Source organism: Canis lupus, chromosome 16 (genome assembly GCF_048164855.1).
Source record: "Canis lupus baileyi chromosome 16, mCanLup2.hap1, whole genome shotgun sequence".
Classification (NCBI taxonomy): domain Eukaryota; kingdom Metazoa; phylum Chordata; class Mammalia; order Carnivora; family Canidae; genus Canis; species Canis lupus.
This window is the reverse complement of record NC_132853.1, coordinates 35,936,847-35,956,944: the sequence shown is the minus strand read 5'-3', so window position 1 is coordinate 35,956,944 and position 20,098 is coordinate 35,936,847. Positions and strand designations below refer to the sequence as shown.

At 43.6% G+C, this 20,098-nt stretch overlaps 1 protein-coding gene and 1 non-coding gene across 3 annotated transcripts in view; one reads left to right on the top strand and one right to left on the bottom strand.

Moving 5' to 3' along the window:
- Positions 1–2,155: 2,155 nt before the first annotated feature.
- LOC140607604 (U6 spliceosomal RNA) lies at positions 2,156–2,262 on the bottom strand. The gene has a single exon (XR_012009571.1). It is a non-coding gene; the product is annotated as a U6 spliceosomal RNA (small nuclear RNA).
- A 12,793-nt stretch (positions 2,263–15,055) lies between these two features.
- The window catches only part of IGF2BP1 (insulin like growth factor 2 mRNA binding protein 1), a 41,531-nt gene continuing 36,488 nt past the window's right edge, over positions 15,056–20,098 (top strand). Inside the window, exons 1-2 of one of the 2 annotated variants that reach the window (XM_072780200.1) lie at positions 15,056–15,585; positions 16,788–16,848. In XM_072780200.1, the coding sequence (XP_072636301.1) occupies positions 15,411–15,585; positions 16,788–16,848 (236 nt within the window). In that variant the 5' untranslated portion in view covers positions 15,056–15,410. The remainder of the gene's footprint in view (positions 15,586–16,787; positions 16,849–20,098) is intronic. The other variant, XM_072780199.1, reaches the window with a different exon arrangement.

Below are 20,098 nucleotides of genomic sequence, written 5' to 3'. Positions count from 1 at the left end.
CAGACGCTCAACCTCTGAGCCACCCAGGCTGCCCAAGAGACACTTTAAGACCATGTAGATACCCCCGTCTTCATCAGATTTCCCCCACCCTTGGATTTATTTAACAACTATTATTTTTTAAGATTTTATTTATTTATTTGAGAGATAGGAGAGTGAGGAAGCCTGACTGAGCAGGGGACTGGGGGAAGGGATAGAAGGAGAGGGAGAAGCAGACTCTCAGCTACTCAGGGAGCCCCATGTGCGGTTCCATCTCAGGACCCAGAGATCATGACCTGAGCTGAAGGCAGACACTTAACTGACTGACCACCCAGGCGTCCCTCAACCATTGATTCTTGCTTGAATCCATCTTCATGATGATGATGGAAAATGGTCATTTTTTCAATTCACCACTCCCTCCACGGTATTGGAATTTTTTAAAGCAGCATTATCAGTGTATAACTGACACATAATTAACTGCACATATTTGAAGTGTACAGTTTGATGTCTTAACATATGTCTTCTCCCATGAAACCATCACTACAATCAAAGTAGTGAACGTTGGGGCACCTGACTGGCTCAGTCAGTAGAGCATGCAGCTCTTGATCTTCTAGTGAGTTTGAGCCCCATGTTCAGCATAGAGTTTACTTAAAAAAATTGGGGCACCTGTGTGGCTCAGTTGGTTGAACGACTGATTCTTTTTTAAATTTAGAAAAAAAAATTAAATATTTTATTTAAATTCAATTTGCCAACGTGTAGTGTAACACCCAGTGCTCATTTCGTCACGTGCCCTCCTTAATGCCTGTCACCCAGTTACCCCATCCCCCCACCCTCCTCTCCTTCTGCAACCCTTTGTTTCTCAGAGTTAGGAGTCTCTCATGGTTTGACTTTCTCTTTAATTTTTCCTCACTCAGTTTCCCTTCTTTCTTTTATGGTTCCTTTCACTATTTCTTATATTCCACATATGAGTGAAACCATATGATGATTGTCTTTCTCTGATTGACGTATTTCACTCAGCCTAATACCCTCCAGTTCCATCCACATCGAAGCAAATGGTAGACAGTCATCCTGAGCAACCGATTCTTGATCTCCACTCAGGTCTTGATCTCAGGGTCGAGTTCAAGTTCTGCACCTACTTAAAAAAAATTAAAAAAATAAAATAGTGAAAAAAATAAAGTAGTGAGCATATTTACCATCTCCCCCAATTCTTTTTTTAAAGATTTTATTTATTTATTAGAGAGAGAGAGAGAGAGGCAGAAGGAGAAGCGGACTCCATGCAGAGAGCCCAATGTGGGACTTGATCTCAGGTCTCCAGGATCACACCCTGGGCTGAAGGCGGCGCTAAATCTCTGAGCCACCTACTGGGGCTGCCCTATCTCCCCAAATTTCATGGAGCCCTCTCTCGGGCTCACATCTTCTAACCACTGACCTGCTTTCTGTCACTAGAGATTAGTTTGTAGTTTCTAAAATTGTATGCAAATGGAATCATATGTATTTTTTTTTGTCTGGCTTCTTTCATTCAGCATACTGATTTTAAGATTCATTTGTAGCATGATCAATAGTCTATTCTTTTTATGCTGAGTAATATGCTTCCATCATATGGATATATTATAATTTGTTTATCCATTTACCTGTTGGCAGACATTTAGGTTGTTTCAAATTTTTGGCTATAACAAATAAAGCTGCTGTGAACATTTGCGGACAAGATGTTTTATGGACATATGCTTTCCTTTTTCTTGCAGAAATACCTACAATTGAGATTATGTTTAACTTTTTTTTCTTTTGCTTTTTTTAATCTTTTATTTATTTATTCATGAGAGACAGAGAGAGAGGCAGACACAGGCAGAGGGAGAAGCAGGCTCCCTGCAGAGAGCCTGACGTGGGACTGGATCCTGGGTCTCCAGGATCATGCCCTGAGCTGAAGGTAGGAGCTAAACCACTGAGGCACCCAGGGATTCCTTATGTTTAACTTTTCAAGAAACTGTCAAATTATTTTCTTTTTTGTTTTCTCTTTCTTTTCCAGGGGCTCAATAAAAACTTTTAATTATACCTCAGAGACTTCATACAGTGCAACAGTGAATGGCCGCTGATAATGTTCACAAGAGTCCACTTTATCAAATGTCAACTGCATCAAAAATATGGAACACAAAAAAAAAAAATATGGAACACACACACACACACAAATATGGAACACTTCATGAATTTGTGTGTCATCATAATGCAGGGGCCATGCTAATCTTTTCTGTATCATTCCAATTTTAATAGATGCGTGGCCAAAGTGAGCACTGCGAAACCGTTTTCTGAAGTTCTTATAACATTTGACATATGAAATGTCTGTTCAAATTTTTTGCCCATTTTGTGGGGAGGAGGTTGTTTGTGTTCTTGATATTGAGTTTTGAAAGTTCTTTATATATTTTGGATACAAGTCCTTTATGAGATGCATGATTCACAAATATTTTTCTCCCAGTCTGTGGCTCATCTTTTCTTTCTCTAAACAATTATCTTCTAGAGGCAAGAGGGTTTTTTTTTTCCTTTTGGAAATTTTGATAAAACCCAATTTATCAGTTTGGCTTTCTGAATTTTGCTTTTGGTAGCATATCTAAGATATCTTTGCCTAACTCAAGGTCACAAAGGTTTTTTCCTAGAAACCTTATAGCTTTTGGTTTTACAGTTAGATATATGACCTAAATGATTACATCTAAGTATATTGAGTTAATTTTTGTTTCTGGGATGGGATGTGGAAGGAAATCTATTTATATTTGCATATATACCTAATTGTTGCAATACTATTTGTTGAAAAGATTATCCTTTCTCTGTTGAGTTGTCTTTACACCTCTGCATAAAATAAATTGTAATGGGGTGCCTGGATGGCTAAGTTGGTTGAGTGTCTTACTCTTGATTTCGGCTCAGGTCATGATCTCAGAGTCCTGGGATAGAGCCCTGTGTAGGCTCTGTACTCAGCAAGGAGTCTTCCTGAGGATTCTCTCCCTTTACCTCTGTCTTTCCCCACACTCTCTCTAAAATAAAAATAAATGAATCTTAAAAAAAAATTGTAATATATGTGTGGGCTGCACTAGGATTTTTATTTACTTAATTTTTTTAATAAAAAATTTAAAAATATTTTATTTTATTATTTTTTAAAATATTTTTACTTTTAAGTAGTCTCTACACCTAACGTGGGGCTTGAAATTACAACTCTGAGATCAAGAGTCACCATTCTCCACTGACTGAGTCAGCCAGGTGCCCCTGAAATGTTTTATTTTATTATTTTTTTAATTCTTTATTTGAGAAAGAGAGGGAGAGAGAGAGAATGCAGGAGCAGGGGGAGGCACATAGGGAGAGGGAGAAACACACTCCCTGATGAATGTGGAATCTGAGGCAGGGCTCAATCCCAGACCCTGAGTTCATGACCTGAACCGAAACCAAGTCTGATGCGCAATTGACCACGCCACCCAGGTGCCCCTAAAATATTTTATTTTTAAATAAACCTAACATGGGGTTACACCTTACATGGGGTTCCAGCTTACAACCCCAAGATCAGGAGTTGCATGCTCCATGGACCCATTCAGCCAGGTGCTGCATACACTATGGTTTTTATTTTATTTTTTTTAAGATTAAAAAAAAAAGATTTTATTTATTTATTCATGAGGGACACAGAAAGAGAGAGGCAGAAACACAGGCAGAGGGAGAAGCAGGCTCCATGCAGGGAGCCAGATGTGGGACTCAATCCTGCAACCCCGGGATTATACCCTGAGCCAAAGACAGATGCTCAACTGCTGAGCCACCCAGACGTCCCTGCATACACTAGGATTTTTAAATGCTGATATAAGGGCAAGAGCAAGGACCTGAGGTCCAGGACAGTCAGATTGGAATTCTGGTTTTGTTGCCTGTCTATGGCTTAGTTGACCTATAAAATAGAAACCACGAAGCCACCCAGCTCGGATGTTTACCACATTTTACAATATCCTCTCTCTTTTCTTTTTTTTTTTTTTTTTTTTTTTTTTTTTTTTTTTCCCTCTCTCTTTTCTTTTCTCTTCAGCTCTCCTCCCAGGCAAAGTGCCGGAACTAGGAAAGCTGGTCCTAAGGAATGTTTCTCAAACCTTAGGCTCCCCAGATCCAGGATCTCAGTAGGAGGGAAAGAAGGTGTACTGGTTACAGTGGTGTCCGTAAACTAGTTCCAGTCAGTTAGGATATCTAATGCAAATCAGACATTTGCTCCAGGCAAGACTGAATGGACAAATTCCAATTCCAAGTCCTTTTACTTTTGGTGGGAATAATACAAAGTCTTCCCTCTTGTGTAGAAGCTCTGCTTTGCCACTCAAAATGAGAAGAATTTACAACTTGGTCAATGGAATTTTTTGATGGGCAACAGTTTTCAAAACATTGGGCTCATGGAAAAATAATAAAGGAGATCTTAGTTGGTGAACATAATGGAAACACCTCGCTTAGAGAAGGGAAACAACATGGATCGTTCCCTTAGGTTTCCAGTGTGTTGAAAGGCGTGATCTCACAAGAACCTCCCGGACTGATGAGGCAGAAATGGGCTTCACTCTTAGAGGTTTCCAGTGAATGCACCCGAAAACAAAGATGCTCATGCATGGGAGTTGAAAGGAGCAATATATCTGCAAGATCCAGGACAGGAGGGGCAGGTGGGCATCTGGGACCTGCTTCCTGTTTACCATGCTGGTCCTGAGTTTCAGTACATACCATCTCAGTTTATTATGAATACATGTATAATTAATCAGACCTTTAGCTAAAGTCAAGCCACATCCGTGATTGATCAAGGGCGAGTTGCAGTTAACCCTCAACACTGGTTCCTAATGGAAGGAGATTTCTGGCTGCAACAAAATCTTGGAACAGAAGATGGCCTAAAACTCTTCCCTATTTAGTTTGTAAAGGTATTCTGGGGTGATTCATTTGAATATCCATTCGACATTTTTCTTAAGTTTGTTATAAAAACATAATAATCTAGAAATCTTGAAAAATATAGCCAAGTCAAGAGAGAGAGAGAAACAGGAAAAGAGAAAGAGAGAGAGGGAGGGAGAAACAAAGACAGGAATAGACAGAAATCCACTAATCTCAAAACCAAAGAGTTAGTATTAACAGTGTTTTTCAGACTTTTTATTATTTCCATTAATTTTTGTTATGAACTATTTATATTTAACAAAGAGAATGTAAACTGTTCATGTATAGTTTAAAAGAATAAGAAAACCAACACTTGTGTGGCCACCACTCAGACTGAGAACTAGAACATCCATCTCCAATATCTTTGAAGTGCCCTGTGAACCCCTCACAATCATCCTTATGCTACTTCCCAGAATTAACCATGATCTGGAAATTTTAAAAAATAATTTATTTATTTATTCATGAGAGACACACAGAGAGAGAGAGAGAGGCAGAGACACAGGCAGATGGAGAAGCAGGCTCCATGCAGGGAGCCCGACGTGGGACTCGATCCCAGGACTCTGGGATCATGCCCTGGGCAGAAGACAGGTGCGTTCAACTGCGCTGAGCCACCCAGGGGTCCCATACATTTTGGAATCTTTTCTTTTTTCTTTTCTTTTCTTTTCTTTTCTTTTCTTCTTTTCTTTTTTTCTTTTCTTTCTTTTCTTTTTTCTTTCTTCCTCTCTCATTCTTTCATTCATTCTTTCTTTTTTCTTTTTTTTCTGGGAAAAGCTTTATTGTTTCCATTTGGTCCACAGCTTGGGAGAGGGCTCCATTGTGGTTAACAAGCTGCCAAGCAGCTGCAGGGCTCTTCCTTCTCTTTAAACTTCAACCTCTTCTGGATGCATCCCTAAACAACACAATGTTAGTTTTGCATATTCTTGAACTTTTATAAATGGAACCATAATGCACATATTCTTTAGTCTCTAGGTTTTTGTTTTTGTTTGTTGGTTGGTCAGAATTGTGAAATTCACTCACCTTGATACACAGAGCAGAAGTTCCTTCATTGTGATTGCCACCAAATTTCATTGTATGACTATACCCAGCTTTGCTTAATCCACTCTTCTTGGAGGTGGGCATTTATAGGGTTTCTAAGGTTTGTTATTGTAATGTAAGCAATAGGGCAGGCCGGGTGGCTCAGTGGTTTAGCTCTGCCTTCAGCCCAGGGCCTGATCCTGGAGACCCGGGATTGAGTCCCACATTGGGCATTCTGCATGGAGCCTGCTTCTCCCTCTGCCTGTGTCTCTGCCTCTTTCTCTGTCTCTCATGAATAAATCGATAAAATCTTAAAAAAAAAAGTAATGTAAGCAATGCTGCTATGAATATTCTTGTACACATTTCTAGGTATCCATGTGCAAGAGTTTCTGTAAGGTAATTTCTACTCCTTAATGTACATATAGCTTTGGTCATTGTGTTTAAGATGGTTCCAACTGCACAGATTTTATGAGTACCAATACTAAATTTTGTGATGTACTTTTTTTTTAACTTCTCCTAAGTTTTTCCTTTTTTGTTTTTGTTTTAAATATTTATTTATTTGAGATATAGTAAGAGTGTGCACGAATGCAGGAGGGGGAGGGGAAGGGGCAGAAGGAGAGAGAGAAGTAGACTCCCTGCTAAGCAGGGAGCCAGAAGTGGAGCTGGATCCCAGGACCCTGAAATTATGACTTGAGCTGAAGGCAGCTGCTTAACCTACTGAGCCATCCAGGCACCCCTTTACTATGATTTTTAAAAACAAAAAAATTTTTTGGCCTTCCAAAATATCTACAATAAAAGACTGAACAGGGGCTCTGTGCACAGAGGGGAGTCTGCTTGGGATTCTCTTTCTCCCTCTCCCTCTGCCCTTCCTGCTTTTCTCTTTCTCTCTCTCAAATAAATGAATAAATCTGTACAAAAGTATACATAAAAATTTTTAAATTTTAACCATTTAAAAAAATATTTATTTATTTTTTCATGAGAGACACACACAGAGAAAGAGAGGCAGAGACACAGGCAGAGGGAGGAGCAGGCTCCTTATAGGAGTCCAATGCAGGACTTGATCCCCGATCCTGGGATCTCAACCTGAGCTGAAGGCAGCTGCCCAAATGCAGAGCCACCCAGGCATCCCAATTTTAACCATTTTTAAGTGTGTTAAGATTCATTGGCATTAAGTACATTTACATTGTTGTGCAACCATCCCAGTATCCATCTCCAGAACTTTCTCCTCAAGTTGAAGCTCCATAAACTTCCCACCTCACCCTTTCTTCCCAGTCCCTGATAACCACTATTTTACTTTCTACCTCTATGAATCTGACTATTCTAAGGTATCTCCTACATATTTATCCTTTGTGTCTAGCTTATTTTACTTAGCGTAATGTTTTCAAGTTTCATCTACGTTGCAGCTGGTATCAGAATTTCCTTCTTTTTTTAAGGCTCAATAAAATGTTTTATATATTGGATTTTTGTTAGGAAAATTGCTCAAAAGTGCAACTTCTAAGTCAAACAATATGAACTTTTAAAGGTTTTTGTTGTCGTAAGTTTGTTCTCCCACACAGCCGTATGGAGCGTATGGAGTGTTTTATTTCACTATATTCTTGCTAGTAATGAGTATTATAAATCAAAAGCAAAAAAAAAGCACTTTGCTATTTTCATGACCTGCTTAAATTTGACTTTAATTTAGCCTGTTATAAAAATTGGTTTGCCTTCTCCTTAGTGTTCATAGCTGTATTGATAGGTAGGTATTCAATAAGCATCTATTATGGGGAACAGCTATACCAGTCATCCTGGGAATCAGTGAGATGGAAGGTTGTCTGGGGGTGACACTTGCTTTGGATGACATACAAAATAATAAATCTTTACATGGTTAATGGGGTGCTAGCTATATTCCCAGAAATAAGACCCTAAGCGAGCTGTTGGCAGGAAGTGCATGTGGACTATCCCTTGAGATTGTCATCCTGATTGGATGGCATCAAGAGAGATAAGGATAGTAAAGGTTTGTGCCAACTAACTTTGATGGTTGATATTGACTGCCTGAAGCCTTAGGGGAGAAGAACTCCAAGGCTACATAACCAGACAGAAGGGAAAGAGGATGGTTGTGAATGGACATCAGGCACAGGACAGTCACGGGTATGAGACTAGAGAGCTACAAGCCAAAAGATACCCCTTGGTTGCTCTTCTTGATGTAGACCAATCAGCCTTTTGAATGACTGAATTTACCTGTATTTAACCTGATGATTGTGGAGTATAGTATTTACAAAAATAAAAAGGGAAAGGAAAATGAGAGAGAGAGAGAGAGAGAGAGAGGGAGGGAGGGAGGGAGGGAGAGAGAAAGGAGAAAAAGAAAAAGCACTACGGGCTGAACACAGCATTTTATTTGATTACACTGACCATGTCTTTCTAGATAGTATCAAAAGATACTTACTATGTATTTTTGGACACCTGTCAGCACTGTGTTGGACTCCTTGGGTGATATATAGGCTTTGCCCTCAAGGATTCGATACACAAAATGCTAATAACAAAATCGGTTATAAGCAACATAAGATGCGGAAAAATGATACAAAGAAGTAAAAGTTTCTAGTGAATGTTAGGACAATAAATGCTGGGAGAACAGAGAGCTCTGTGGTCTGAATCACATAGACATTCACCTTAATAAATGCAACAAGCTTTTCATTTTGGTGTATAAAATAACTCTCACATCTCTGTAGCCTTCCACTTCACCAGAAGTAACAGTTTGAATGATAGCAAGTTAGTGATAGAGGGACAGGAAAAAGGAAAAGGAAAGGAGTGAAGAAAAGTATAGAAAGTTGGTATAGGTATATTGATTAAAAAGAGGAAAGAAATGAGTTGAGGGTCAGAGGACCCAGAGAATAATAAAAAGGGGAAGAGAAGTAACAAAGAAAAAAGAAAAATTAAAAAGAGGGTAAAGGTAAAGGGGGAGGAGGAAAGGAATTGACAGTGTCGGGAGTAGGAAGAAAAATGGAGGAACAAAAGGGGGGGAGAAAGGGGAGGGGCGGTGGGAGGGGCAGGGAGGAAGAGGAAGATAGGAAAGGACATCATGAACCTCATTTCAAAGCAATTTAGAAATAACTCTAGTATTTGTTTCCTACATACTTTGTAAACATATTTTAGGAATGAAAAGAAAATAATAAAAATGGATTCAATAATTTTGCATATAAATGCTTACCAAATGCTTTCAGGTTATGTTTAAGAATGGAAGTTAAGTTGTGTAAATAATAATTCTTGAAAAAAATGTGAGAGTGTTTTTGGGAGAGGTAAGTGGACCGAAACTCTTTCTCGATTATTAACCCATGAAAATCAGAAATCATTTTTAGAATTATATCTTAGTCAAACAACCAAAATAATATTCCATTAGTCTGGGTCCCTTCTCTTTGTAGAACTGGTTTGTTTTACAAAGACAGATGAAATGTTTTTAATGAGCATTTTGGTGATCAGATACTAGTGAAATAGTATGTGCATATGATTTTTAAACTTTAATATAAAAAAAATTATAGCAGCATCCCCCTGTAAGCACTATGAAATATTTCAGATAGCTCCTGAAAAAAAAAAAAAAAATCCTAACTAGAAACAAGAGTAAAAGTAATTAATCTCATCAGGAATAAAATTTTAAACAAGCAAACAAAAATAATTTGCTTCCTAAACAGAAATATCTTTTAGTTTTAAAAAGCATAGATGTAGCTAAAACTGAATTAACTCCATGCAGTTTGATGTTGTAACTGATGCATTTTGAATTAAAATTATTTACATACTTAGAAACTTTGTGGATGTCAAGTACCAAAATTATCTTATTATTACTATGTTCACTTTAAATAATATTGAGGTATGGATTCTCTTTCTTTAGTTGCTTTTTACCATTTGTTTTATTTTGGAAAACAACATTTCCTTGTCTTTTCTTGAATTATACAATCCTCCCCCAAATAAACCTGGGACTTATTTTGCATTTTGTGTCAAATAGGGACTAAACAAAATTGTTCATTATCTTTTAACCAAATGACTTTAGAGTGAAAAAAATGCAAAAGGCAATAGTCATGTAGGGTGAGGAATGTTATTGACCATTTCTTGTACATGTGTCAATAGGGCTAGTGTGGTGTAGTTTAATTTACTCATAAACTGAATTTGGAAACATCCATTTTTAAAAAGTTAACAAAATAAACGATTCCCTTCCTTATCTAAAGGTTTCTACATTGCAAACCCGAGCCAAAACAAAACACTGAGCGGTTTTGTCACACAGGCTGTGTGACCCATAGAAAAACAGATGATTGTTCTTAAAGTTCTTTTTTCTCCTTGAGTCTTTTCTATCTCTGGAATAAACACATTTCTTCTTAAGGTCTTAAACATGGAACACTTTTCAATAATAATTTGAAGGAAGAAATTTTCCTTTTTCTGCTCACAATTCCTTTACATTTTATGAGTTATCTTAAACACATAATTATCCTTATTTATTTGACAGGAGAAAATGCTTCATGTGCTTTTAAATTGGGACTAATTTACACTTTTTCAAAGTTTATAGGCATTTAAAAGAACACACCAAGACTTCAAGTTGCAGGAAGAAACAAAATATCCCAAGGCAGTAAGAAGGAAAAAACAAGCAAACAACAGCAAAATAAATAAAACCCAAGCAAACAAAAAACAAATTCCTCCAAGAACTGTGAAGTCTAAGTAGCCCTGTGTCAGTAAATGTGAATTTTTTTCTTTTTCTATATTTCATAGAAACTGTGATTCTGTTTCAAAACTGATTAGGATTTACTAGAAAACAAAATACAAAAAAGTTCTATTTTAATATATTTCCTTCCTAACTGTTTCCCAATTTTTTGTGTCCTCTCTTTTGTAAAATATGCTGAACTTTAAAAATAGAAAGTCATGGATAAATGTAAGATTAGAAAAGAAGTATATATATTCTGGGGATTTATTCAAATGAGCTATTTTAAGAGAGGAAAAAGTTGTATGCCCCCAAATACCTATTCAGCACTACTTACAAAAGTAAAAAAAAATTTTTTTTTTTGATGTAACATGTATCTAAAAATAACGATTAATGATTAACTTAAATCTACTGGACAGACTGTTGTATGTTGGTGAAAGATGATAGTTATGAAAATTTTCAGGCAACATGGGGACTACTTCTGGTTGAACAGCAAGTGAAAAATGAAAATATACAAATAAGATAACAAAATCTAAAACTATTACCCATGAACAAATATTGGGAAGAAACATTTAAAAATAAAACTCATATTGTATGACAAGGGAATTGCTGATTTTCTCACTTCATATTTCCATTTTGTTAGAAAAGTTGTTTTCTTTTATTTGTTTTTTTTTTTTTTTCCTCTCTCAATTTGTATGTTCACCTTGAAGGAAAATGGATCAGAATTCCATCTTTAAAATGGAGTCAAGTTTCAGGGTTTCTGGATTCAGAGAATTGAATCCTGTAACTAGACCAAAACATTTCTCCAGGAAAAATGAAGAGGAAGGAGGGAGAGGAAGAGGAGAACAAACAAAACAAAACAACAAAAAAATCCCAAAGATAATAAATAGGTGGCATAAAACAATACAAATAAAGATGTGATTAAAGAAAATAATTTCTCCTGCAGCTATATTTTTAATTCTTACAAAGTTTAATTTTGTACTGATGATTAATCTTTCCCAAAGAAGCTGTGTAGGACAAGAAAAAAAAAAAAAAAGAGGAAAACAAACACAATGTTTATTAGTTGTCTTCAATAACAAAAGAAAGGGAGAAAGATAGGAAAGGGGAATGAGAAATTGTGGCACTCCAAGTTGGCCCATTCCTATCCCTATCCTGGGAATGTGAGTCTTGACAAGAAATAACCCCACTCTCAGGTTAATTTTAGTGCTGGACTCACTCAGAGGGGGGATGAAGCACCAGTCAACATCATTCAGTGCCCCCAACCCCAGCCTAAAATAGCCAGATCACTGAGGCAAAACTGATTTGGGGGTTAAAAAGATCTGCATCTCACCCCAGCTGTCTCAGCTCTCTTGTGTTCTTGCAGCCTCTGACTATACACAGAAGCTCTTGGTGGGGGTGGGGGGGAGGGTTAGAATTCAGTGGAACATCTGATTTTTTAAAAAGAACTAATCAGTTTAAATTTAGTAATAGTTGGTAAATTTTTTATTTTCACAAGTGTCTATTTTCTCCCTTATTGTCATCTTAAAACATCTAAAAGAAACTAATTTCAACTAACATTTAGACTTCTTTTATATTTTTTAAATGGGAAAAAATTCTGAAAGTGAACTGAATTCAGTGATTACTTTTACAATTTTTGTTTCCCTTTGAATCTAGGCTAGGAAAAGGTGGGCTGCATTTCACAGGCGTTTTAGAGGTCTGGATGGAAATTTTTTTGTGGGGTGTAACTTGCTTTTGTTTTAGGAATAAAGAGATAGAGTAGTGGGCATGTTCCCCAGGGAGAAACCCTGAGAGGTGCTTCTATTAATTCTTAAGAGATTTAAATTAAATGAAGGAAACAGCACAAAGTTTGTGGGAACTGCAGTACCCTGCCTAGGACCCTCTCCCTTGTTCCCCAATAAAACAGAAGATTTCAGGAGATTGGGGCTCCTTTTTAGGAAGAGGCCAAGGAATACAACAGCCTTTCTGAGACCATCTTTTAGCCCTTTCAAAAGTCCACACACATCACCAAGAAAAGTCCCCGGGCAACAGACACACATTCTGGCAAGATTTTTTTTTTTTTTTTTCTCCTGGACTCTGAATTTTCCTCTGAATTCTCTTTGCTCTGCAGTTTGTATTAGCTGTTTTTTTTTTCATTTAAAAAAATGTTTACTGAATGCCTACTATGTGGCAGACACCGTTTCCAGCTCGTTGGTTTGTGTGAAAATTATGGTCTAAGAGCTGACTAAATATTGAGAGTCAGAAACGGTGGGGAGGGGGTCGCAGGAGGTGTGGGGGGTGGGATCCAGATGTCGCCCACCTTCTTGCAGAGAAAACATTCTTTTTCTACTCAGCAACTAACAGCTCATAGTATTTTCTGTTGCCCCATGCAAAGAAAAAAAAAAAATCACAAGCCCCCAAATCCAACAAACACGTGGCTGGCTAGAACAAAACGCGGATTTGGAGAGTGGGTTTTGAAGGTGGTGGAGATGGAGAAACCGAGTTGGAAGCCCTCCCCCCACGCCCAAGCCCCGTTTCTTTGCAGCGCGCGGGGAAAACCGGGAGGGGGACAAAGGTGCGGCGTGTGGTCTTTTAACTCCCGACTTTTTGAACGGTATAAAAATCGTCTGGCAGAGGAGCGGTGCGCCCAAGTCGGGAGTCAGCTCCCTGACTCTGCAAACAAAAAAATAATAACAAGGAAAAAAAATCCAAGGCATTCATATCAGTGCAGCCAACACGTGTTGCGGAGTCGGCCCGGGCCGCAGGCGACTGAGACAATGGGGTCGGGGACGGGGAAAGGGAGAGTGACCCCCTTCCTCACCTGCCCTCGCAGCACGCGTGCCCCCGACAGAATTGTTTCTCCCACCCGCACAAGCCAGAGCAAAACCCGAGCTTCCGCCCAGTCCAGGGAGAGTCTGGCATTACTGGGGGTCCACCCCCTCCGCCCCCCGCCCCCGGGCAGGGGAGCTCCGGGGTCCCCGGGCCGCGCTCCCCGCCACCCCCCGCCCCCCGGCGCCGGCCCAGCCCCCTCCACTGGAAACTCGTTGCCCTCGCCCGCCACTCGGCCCGGGATCCTGGTTGCGCGTGGACCGCGCGTCCCGCTCTCCGCCGCCTCTCCCGGACTCCGAAACGCGCGGCGGACGGCCCCCTCCCCCACCGCCGAGACGGGGTGCGCCCGCCCACGTGTCGCCCCTTGCCCAGTCGGGTCCGTCCCTCGGGCTCCCGGGGCCGGAGGATCCGGAGCGAGTTGGTCAAAGGCGAGGAAAGGGACCAGGGCGGATCCGCTTCCCCCTCCCCGGGAACGGGCGGGGGAGGGGCCGCCGCCCCCTCCCCGAAGCTCCCGCCCCTCGCTTCCCCGAGCGCCGAGCGGAAATTACCCCCTCCCCCCGCGGGTCTGACCTGGGGACGTGGGCGGGGCCTCGGCGCTCGGCCCCCCGCCCCCGGCCCCTCTCCCGCCTTCCCGCCCGGATCCGAACGCTGCGCCCCAAACAAAGTTCCGAGCCCCGAACCCGGCGCCGCGAGAGCCGCGGTCGCCGGGCTGGGTGGGGCGGGCGGGAGGGGACTCCACCTGTCTGCCCCCGCGCCCGGGAGGGAGACGGGGAGCGTTCGGATCTCCGCCCGGTCACTCCCTCCCGGAGACGTCCCCTCTGCGGTCCGCTCGGGTCTGCTCCCGCTACCACTCCTCCTCCTCCCCTTCACCCCTCCCTCTCAACTGGGGTCAGCTTGGGCCGGAGCCGCGCGTCCCCCCAGGACCCCGGGACGGTGTCGTTGGGCAGCCGAGCCCCGGGGGCGAGCCACCCTTCCTTCTCCCGTGGGAACCCCGAAACGCGGTTTCCTGCGGAGCCCTGCTTCCCGGCCGCGGTCCCCCGTGTTCCCAGCTTCCCGGTCCCGCGCTCGCAGGGTCCTTCGGTGCCGGATTCCCGGAGGCAGGGGAGTCTCCCGGGGCCGGGGCGGGCGAGGCCGAGACCCCTCACTTAAAAATCTAGGGGAAGAGCGCCTTTCTTTAAAAATCACCGGCTTGCGCGACCCCCGCCTGGAGACCCCAGAGTCCTCGGCTTCTCTTTGTCTATCTCGGCCGTTCCCCGCCTGTCAGTCGCTAGCAGTTAACCGGGGTAGGGTGGGGAAACTCTCGCCCCCCACGCCCGCCCCGACCCCCACACGAATAAAAAATAACCGCACATTTCACCCATAAAGAGGTGGGAGATTCTGGGCCCGACCGCCCTCCCCCAGCCGGGCCCGGGGTAGGGGGATGGGTGGGGGCGGGGCGCCTCCCTAGGGGCCAGATTCTTGCCAAGGGGGAGGGGGCAATTAGAGCTTCGGGAACGCAGCCCCCACCGCCCAGTTCCCCGCCCGGGGTGGGGGGGGGTTGAGTGCCCCCTCCCTTCCCACCCGGGGCTGGAGATCGGTGGGCTGGGCCGGGCCGGAGGGCCGGTGGGCCCAGAGGCGTCGGGGGTCTTCCCGAGCCGGGTGGGTGGGGGCTTTCACCACGTGGCTTCGCCTTTTTTTTTTTTTTTTCCGCTCCATTTTTTTTCAAGTCGATTTTATTTAGAGGCGGCGCCAGGGCGGCCGCGGAGAAACGTGACACACCAGCCCGCTCGGAGGGGTTTCGGACAGAAGGGAAGGAGCAGCGCCGCGTCGTCCGCCTCCCAGCGCGCCGCGGGCACTTCTCCCGGGCCTCCCCGAACTCTCCCGCGACCTCTGCGCGCCCTCAGGCCGCCCTCCGCGCCGCGGGCTCCGGACAACTTCAGGGGTGGGGTGCAAAGAAAGTTTGCGGCTGCCGCCGCCGGCCTCCCGCCTCTCGGCCTAGGAGGCTCGCCGCCCGCGCCCGCGCCCGCCCGCTCGGCCTTGCCAAGGGACCGCGTCCCGCCCCGACACCGCCACCATGAACAAGCTGTACATCGGCAACCTCAACGAGAGCGTGACCCCCGCGGACTTGGAGAAAGTGTTTGCGGAGCACAAGATCTCCTACAGCGGCCAGTTCTTGGTCAAATCGGGCTATGCCTTCGTGGACTGCCCCGACGAGCACTGGGCAATGAAGGCCATCGAAACTTTCTCCGGTAAGAGCGCGCCCACCTCCCCGCAGAAGCCAGCACGACGCCCCCGGCCCTCCCCGGCTCCCTGCCCGCCAACTCCTCTCTGTCCCCGGCCTGCGCCGCTTGGCCTCGCCATCGACCCTCCGCCCGCCTCTTTCGACGCCCCCTGCGTCCCCCCGCGCCCCCCGCGCGGAAATAGCCCGGACCCCCTCACCCTTTCCTCCCAGCCCGAGCGGAGGCCGGAGGCTTTCGGAAGGCCGCCCCTGCCCCCCACCGACGGGGCGGGGGCCCCACTGGCGGTGTGTCTGTGGGGGTTCCCACTCGGGCGGCCCCCGTCTGGGGCGTTATTCCCCTGCACCCCCGTGTACCCGAGGCCGGACCCCCGCCCCCGCCCCCCACGCGAACACCACCCCCACCCACCCCCACCCACCCCCAGCTCCCTCTCCTCGGCCCTAGGCCTTTCCGGGCGGGGAAGAGGTCCCCGCGCCGTCCCCGAGCTCCCCGGTTCCCAGTGGGACGGCAGCCTTCGGGCGGGACCGGAGAGGAAGGGGGGTCCCGCCTCCCGCCCTGGGCCTGGGCTTGAGCCATTTTGATTTGAAAGTGGGGCGTGAGCGGGGTGGCGCGGCGGCGGCGGCGGCGGGTCGCCATGCTGCTTCCCGAGACGCCCAGGCTGGGCCGAGAGGCGCGCGCCGCGGCCGCCGGGGACCCTCCCCGCGGGGCCCCGCTCCGCTCCCCCAGGGCCTCGGCCCGCCACCGGCCCCGACAGGTGAGCGCCTCGCCGCCCGGAGCCCTTCTCTGCGGCCGCACGGGGAACTAAAGTTTCGTGCTGCACCCCTCCCCCGCAACGCACTTTGGGAGCACCGAGGAGCCCTTTCTCTCCCCGGCCCCTGCTCCCCACCTCCGGGGGCCGAGAGGCAGCCCGCCCCCACCCACGCCCCGGCCGCCCCCCGCCTCCCAGATCGGGCGCCCGCAGCCATCCACGACCCAAGTGACCTCGGCGAGAGAACAGAACAAAACGAAAATTAACAAAACACAATAACGAATTTATAGATTTCCACCATTCCCAGCGCGACCGTTTCGCGTCCGGCCACGGAACCCACTGCCTGGATTCCTAGGCAGATCTCTGATCACAGTAACTCCTGAATTACCCTCTTTATCCTTTTCCCACCCCACACCCCTGTTCAAGATCTTATATTGTCTTTTTTTTTTTTTTTTTTAATCTTTAGGGAAAGTCGAATTGCAAGGGAAACGCCTAGAGATTGAACACTCGGTCCCCAAAAAACAAAGGTAGGAAAGGGCTCTTCGACGAAGAAGGGAGGCAACCTGGGGGCGCTTAGAGGTTGTGTTAAGGGGTCCATAGTGTCTCCAGTGGAAGAAACCCATTACTGGCCTTCCCACCCCCAACTCCGGATGTTGGGGGCAGGGAGGGAAGATTGGCTAAGATCTTGTAATGGGTGGTTTACAGCTTGTAAAAAATAAGCTGGGGTTGGGGTGGGCTGAGAGATGGTATTTGGAGAAGTAAAAGGCAAAAAAAATCAATAGAAAAACCTTGTGGAGTTTGTTCAAGGTGTGTGGGGCCATTTTTGTGGGAAGCTAAAAATCTTTGAAGAGTTGCAACTCGACATTTCTGCAACTTCTAGCAGGCCTCCTTTTTTTTTTCCCCAACCCGTCCTTTAGCATAATTCTTAAGTGGATGGGGGGGGGATCCCTTTGACTTCCTAGGAGAAGTAAAATGAATTCCTGCCCCCAAAAGAATTCCCTTATGCTTGTGTTATATGTGTATTTCTGCAACAGGCAAGGGCATTTTTTTTCCAGACCCCTAGCCCTAGCCCTTCACATCACACGCCCTCCCCTCCCAACTGGATTTTGCAAAGAATATGCTTTGGCTGTGCGATCCTTTCCGAGCCCCCCTACCCCCACTCCTTCAGTCCATTGTTATAAGGGGACCATCTGGGGTGAGAGCTTTGTGTTCAGGCTGTGAGCTGGGGCTCTTTGGAGGGTCTAGAACTCCCTGGATGAATTGTGAGAGAGAGGGAGATTGAGTGAGACAGAGTGAGTGTGTGTATGTGTGTCCCAATACCTTCCTACTCATTTAAGCAAAGTGGGGTATCTCTATCATGGTATCCCTAAATCTGGTTCATGGTGGCTTTCAGATCTTTCATTGAACTCTGGCTGGGAAGTATAGGGGCAGAGTTTCTGCTTTCTCAAATCTGACTTTAAACATGTTGACAGTGAAGAGTTTTCCCTCCTGTTGCTGCCCCCAGGAAATCTTTGATCCTCCGGTTCTCTCCCCCATCCCCTCCCTAGGTGTGTTCTCCCTCTCATTTCAACTAGAAACTTGCTGCATTTAGAATAATCCTGGCTTTTTCTGGGTGGGAAAGTGGAGGTGGGTGGCAGTTTTTTGGGTTTTGTTTGGTTTTTTTTTGAGCCTGTGAAGTTTTAACTGTAAAGTATAAGTGAGATAAAAATCGGTCCAGTAGGTTTAGCTTGAGATATTTTAAGTAACTTGGAACTATTGTATCTATAGATGATCAATATGGCTTGTAACTATGTTTATAGAGCCTGTGATTTAACCTCAAAAGCTTCAAATACTCTTATTGGAAAGGCAATTAGAGTTAGTAGTAAAGAGGCAATAAAATCGGAAGGAAGAGAAAAAGTCTTATTTATTATTTTGAAACATTTCCTGGAGATGGGAATGAGAGAAACATACTGACACCAGTGGATTTATTGAGAAAACTGGATATTTGAGCTAAAAGCTCAGCGTTTGAAATATGTTGATGAGAAATGTCCAGAATAACTGGAATTCTGACGTGGGATTTTTTTTTTCCCTTTTGCTCTTCTGGATGGTTTAAATTTTAAAGGGAATGAAGTGAAAGCAAGAGAAATTGCAAAATGTGATGAAATGGGACCCCAAACATTTATATTTTAATTTCCATGGTGCTCTGTATTTATGGATCTTTTCCCCCTAAGCCATCTGCTTGCTTTCAAGCCATTTTTAGGCTCCTTCTTGTTCCCTCCAAAATGCATGACTTAGGGCGCTTTTGAGTTAGGAAGGGGTGGGATTTGTAAGAGTGGGAACAAAATCTTCCTTTCCACATCCATATTAAATTCCATCTTTTGTGTGTTCTCTCTCCTGCCCTGAAATAATTTTTTGAGCACACTGAGTTAGTTGTGTGTGTGTGTGTGTGTGTGTGTGTTTGTGGGGTGGTTGAGAAGGCACTTCATTTTTCTAGAATGAATCAATTTTTGAAGTTTGAGGATTTTAAAAAAAGTTTGTTTTCATGAAGTCAGTTTGCTCTATCATTTTGTGTTCTTTGAAGGAAGCATTTTGTGGTATGTGTTCTCAGTCTGTCTGAAAACTTTCTTTAGTTGGTCTGTTCCTGGCTTTTTCAATCTCATGGATATATAGACCAGGAACTAGTTAATTAACTATGACTAATATTTTAAGGAACATGAACAACTGTGTATTTTATATATGTGTGTGTGTGTATATATTTATATACACTCTTGTTTTCACTGTTTGAAAAAATAGAAGCAACTTTTGGATACACTCAGTTTCAAATAAGTTAATGACTTTAAACATTTCTAAGAGATTCATAAAAATCTAATAACCTAAGTGTTCCTGTTTTTTGTTTGTTTTTGAGAGGGGAATTAAACAAAAGGTAATAGGCAGTTACCTTAGCATCCTCTGATTTTGAACTATTAATTCATTTTGTTCTAACTTTGTATCTGTTTGATATAGTTTGTACTTTTTAAAGAACCCAAAAGACTGAGCACATGCCTTGAAACTGAGAACATTAATTTGATATTTTAAATGGATGATATAAAATTTCTCCCACCTTCCCAAACTCTCTGAGACAGTGTTGGAATTTTGGCAAACAGTTTTGTCTTTTGGTTGAGAATTTGTATATATTTACTGTCAAATATTAGGACACTGGGAAAAGCCAAAAGCAGTTTGAAAACAATTGTGGAAAGGATTTGTATGTGTTTTATTTTGAGAGATGGAAGAGTAGTTAAGGTGGGGGGGGGGTCCCATTTTAGACTTGTTTATTTTGGGAAATGACTTGCTTTTTAAAGGAATTGAACTTTTGTTTCATTTGCCACTGTGCATGCCTTTTTCTAGAGGAATGTGACCTAAAGATAGCATACATACTGTCAAGTGTCACAAAATAAAAGGTGTTAAGAAAAAAATGCAAGAGATGTACTGCATTTCTCTGCATGAAATGTGTTCGACTTAAATGACTGAATTTCTTAGGCAGGTTAATGGTGGTTCTTTCTCTAAGCTGACTTAAAATGAGGTGGGCTGAACACTTTCCCTTAATTTTCCAAGTATTTAAAAACAAAAACCAAAACCAGAAATTGGTGTCAGAACCATAGAAGTGTAAGAACTCTCAGAAAATACTTAAACTTTATTCTGATTTTACAGTTTAATTTCCTGAAGTTAGCAGCTTTGAAAATCTGTGTGATGGGATGTCTTGTATGAGGCAAAAATATTTTTAATTTTAAATGATTTGCTCTGAAGCAATTGGATCACTAA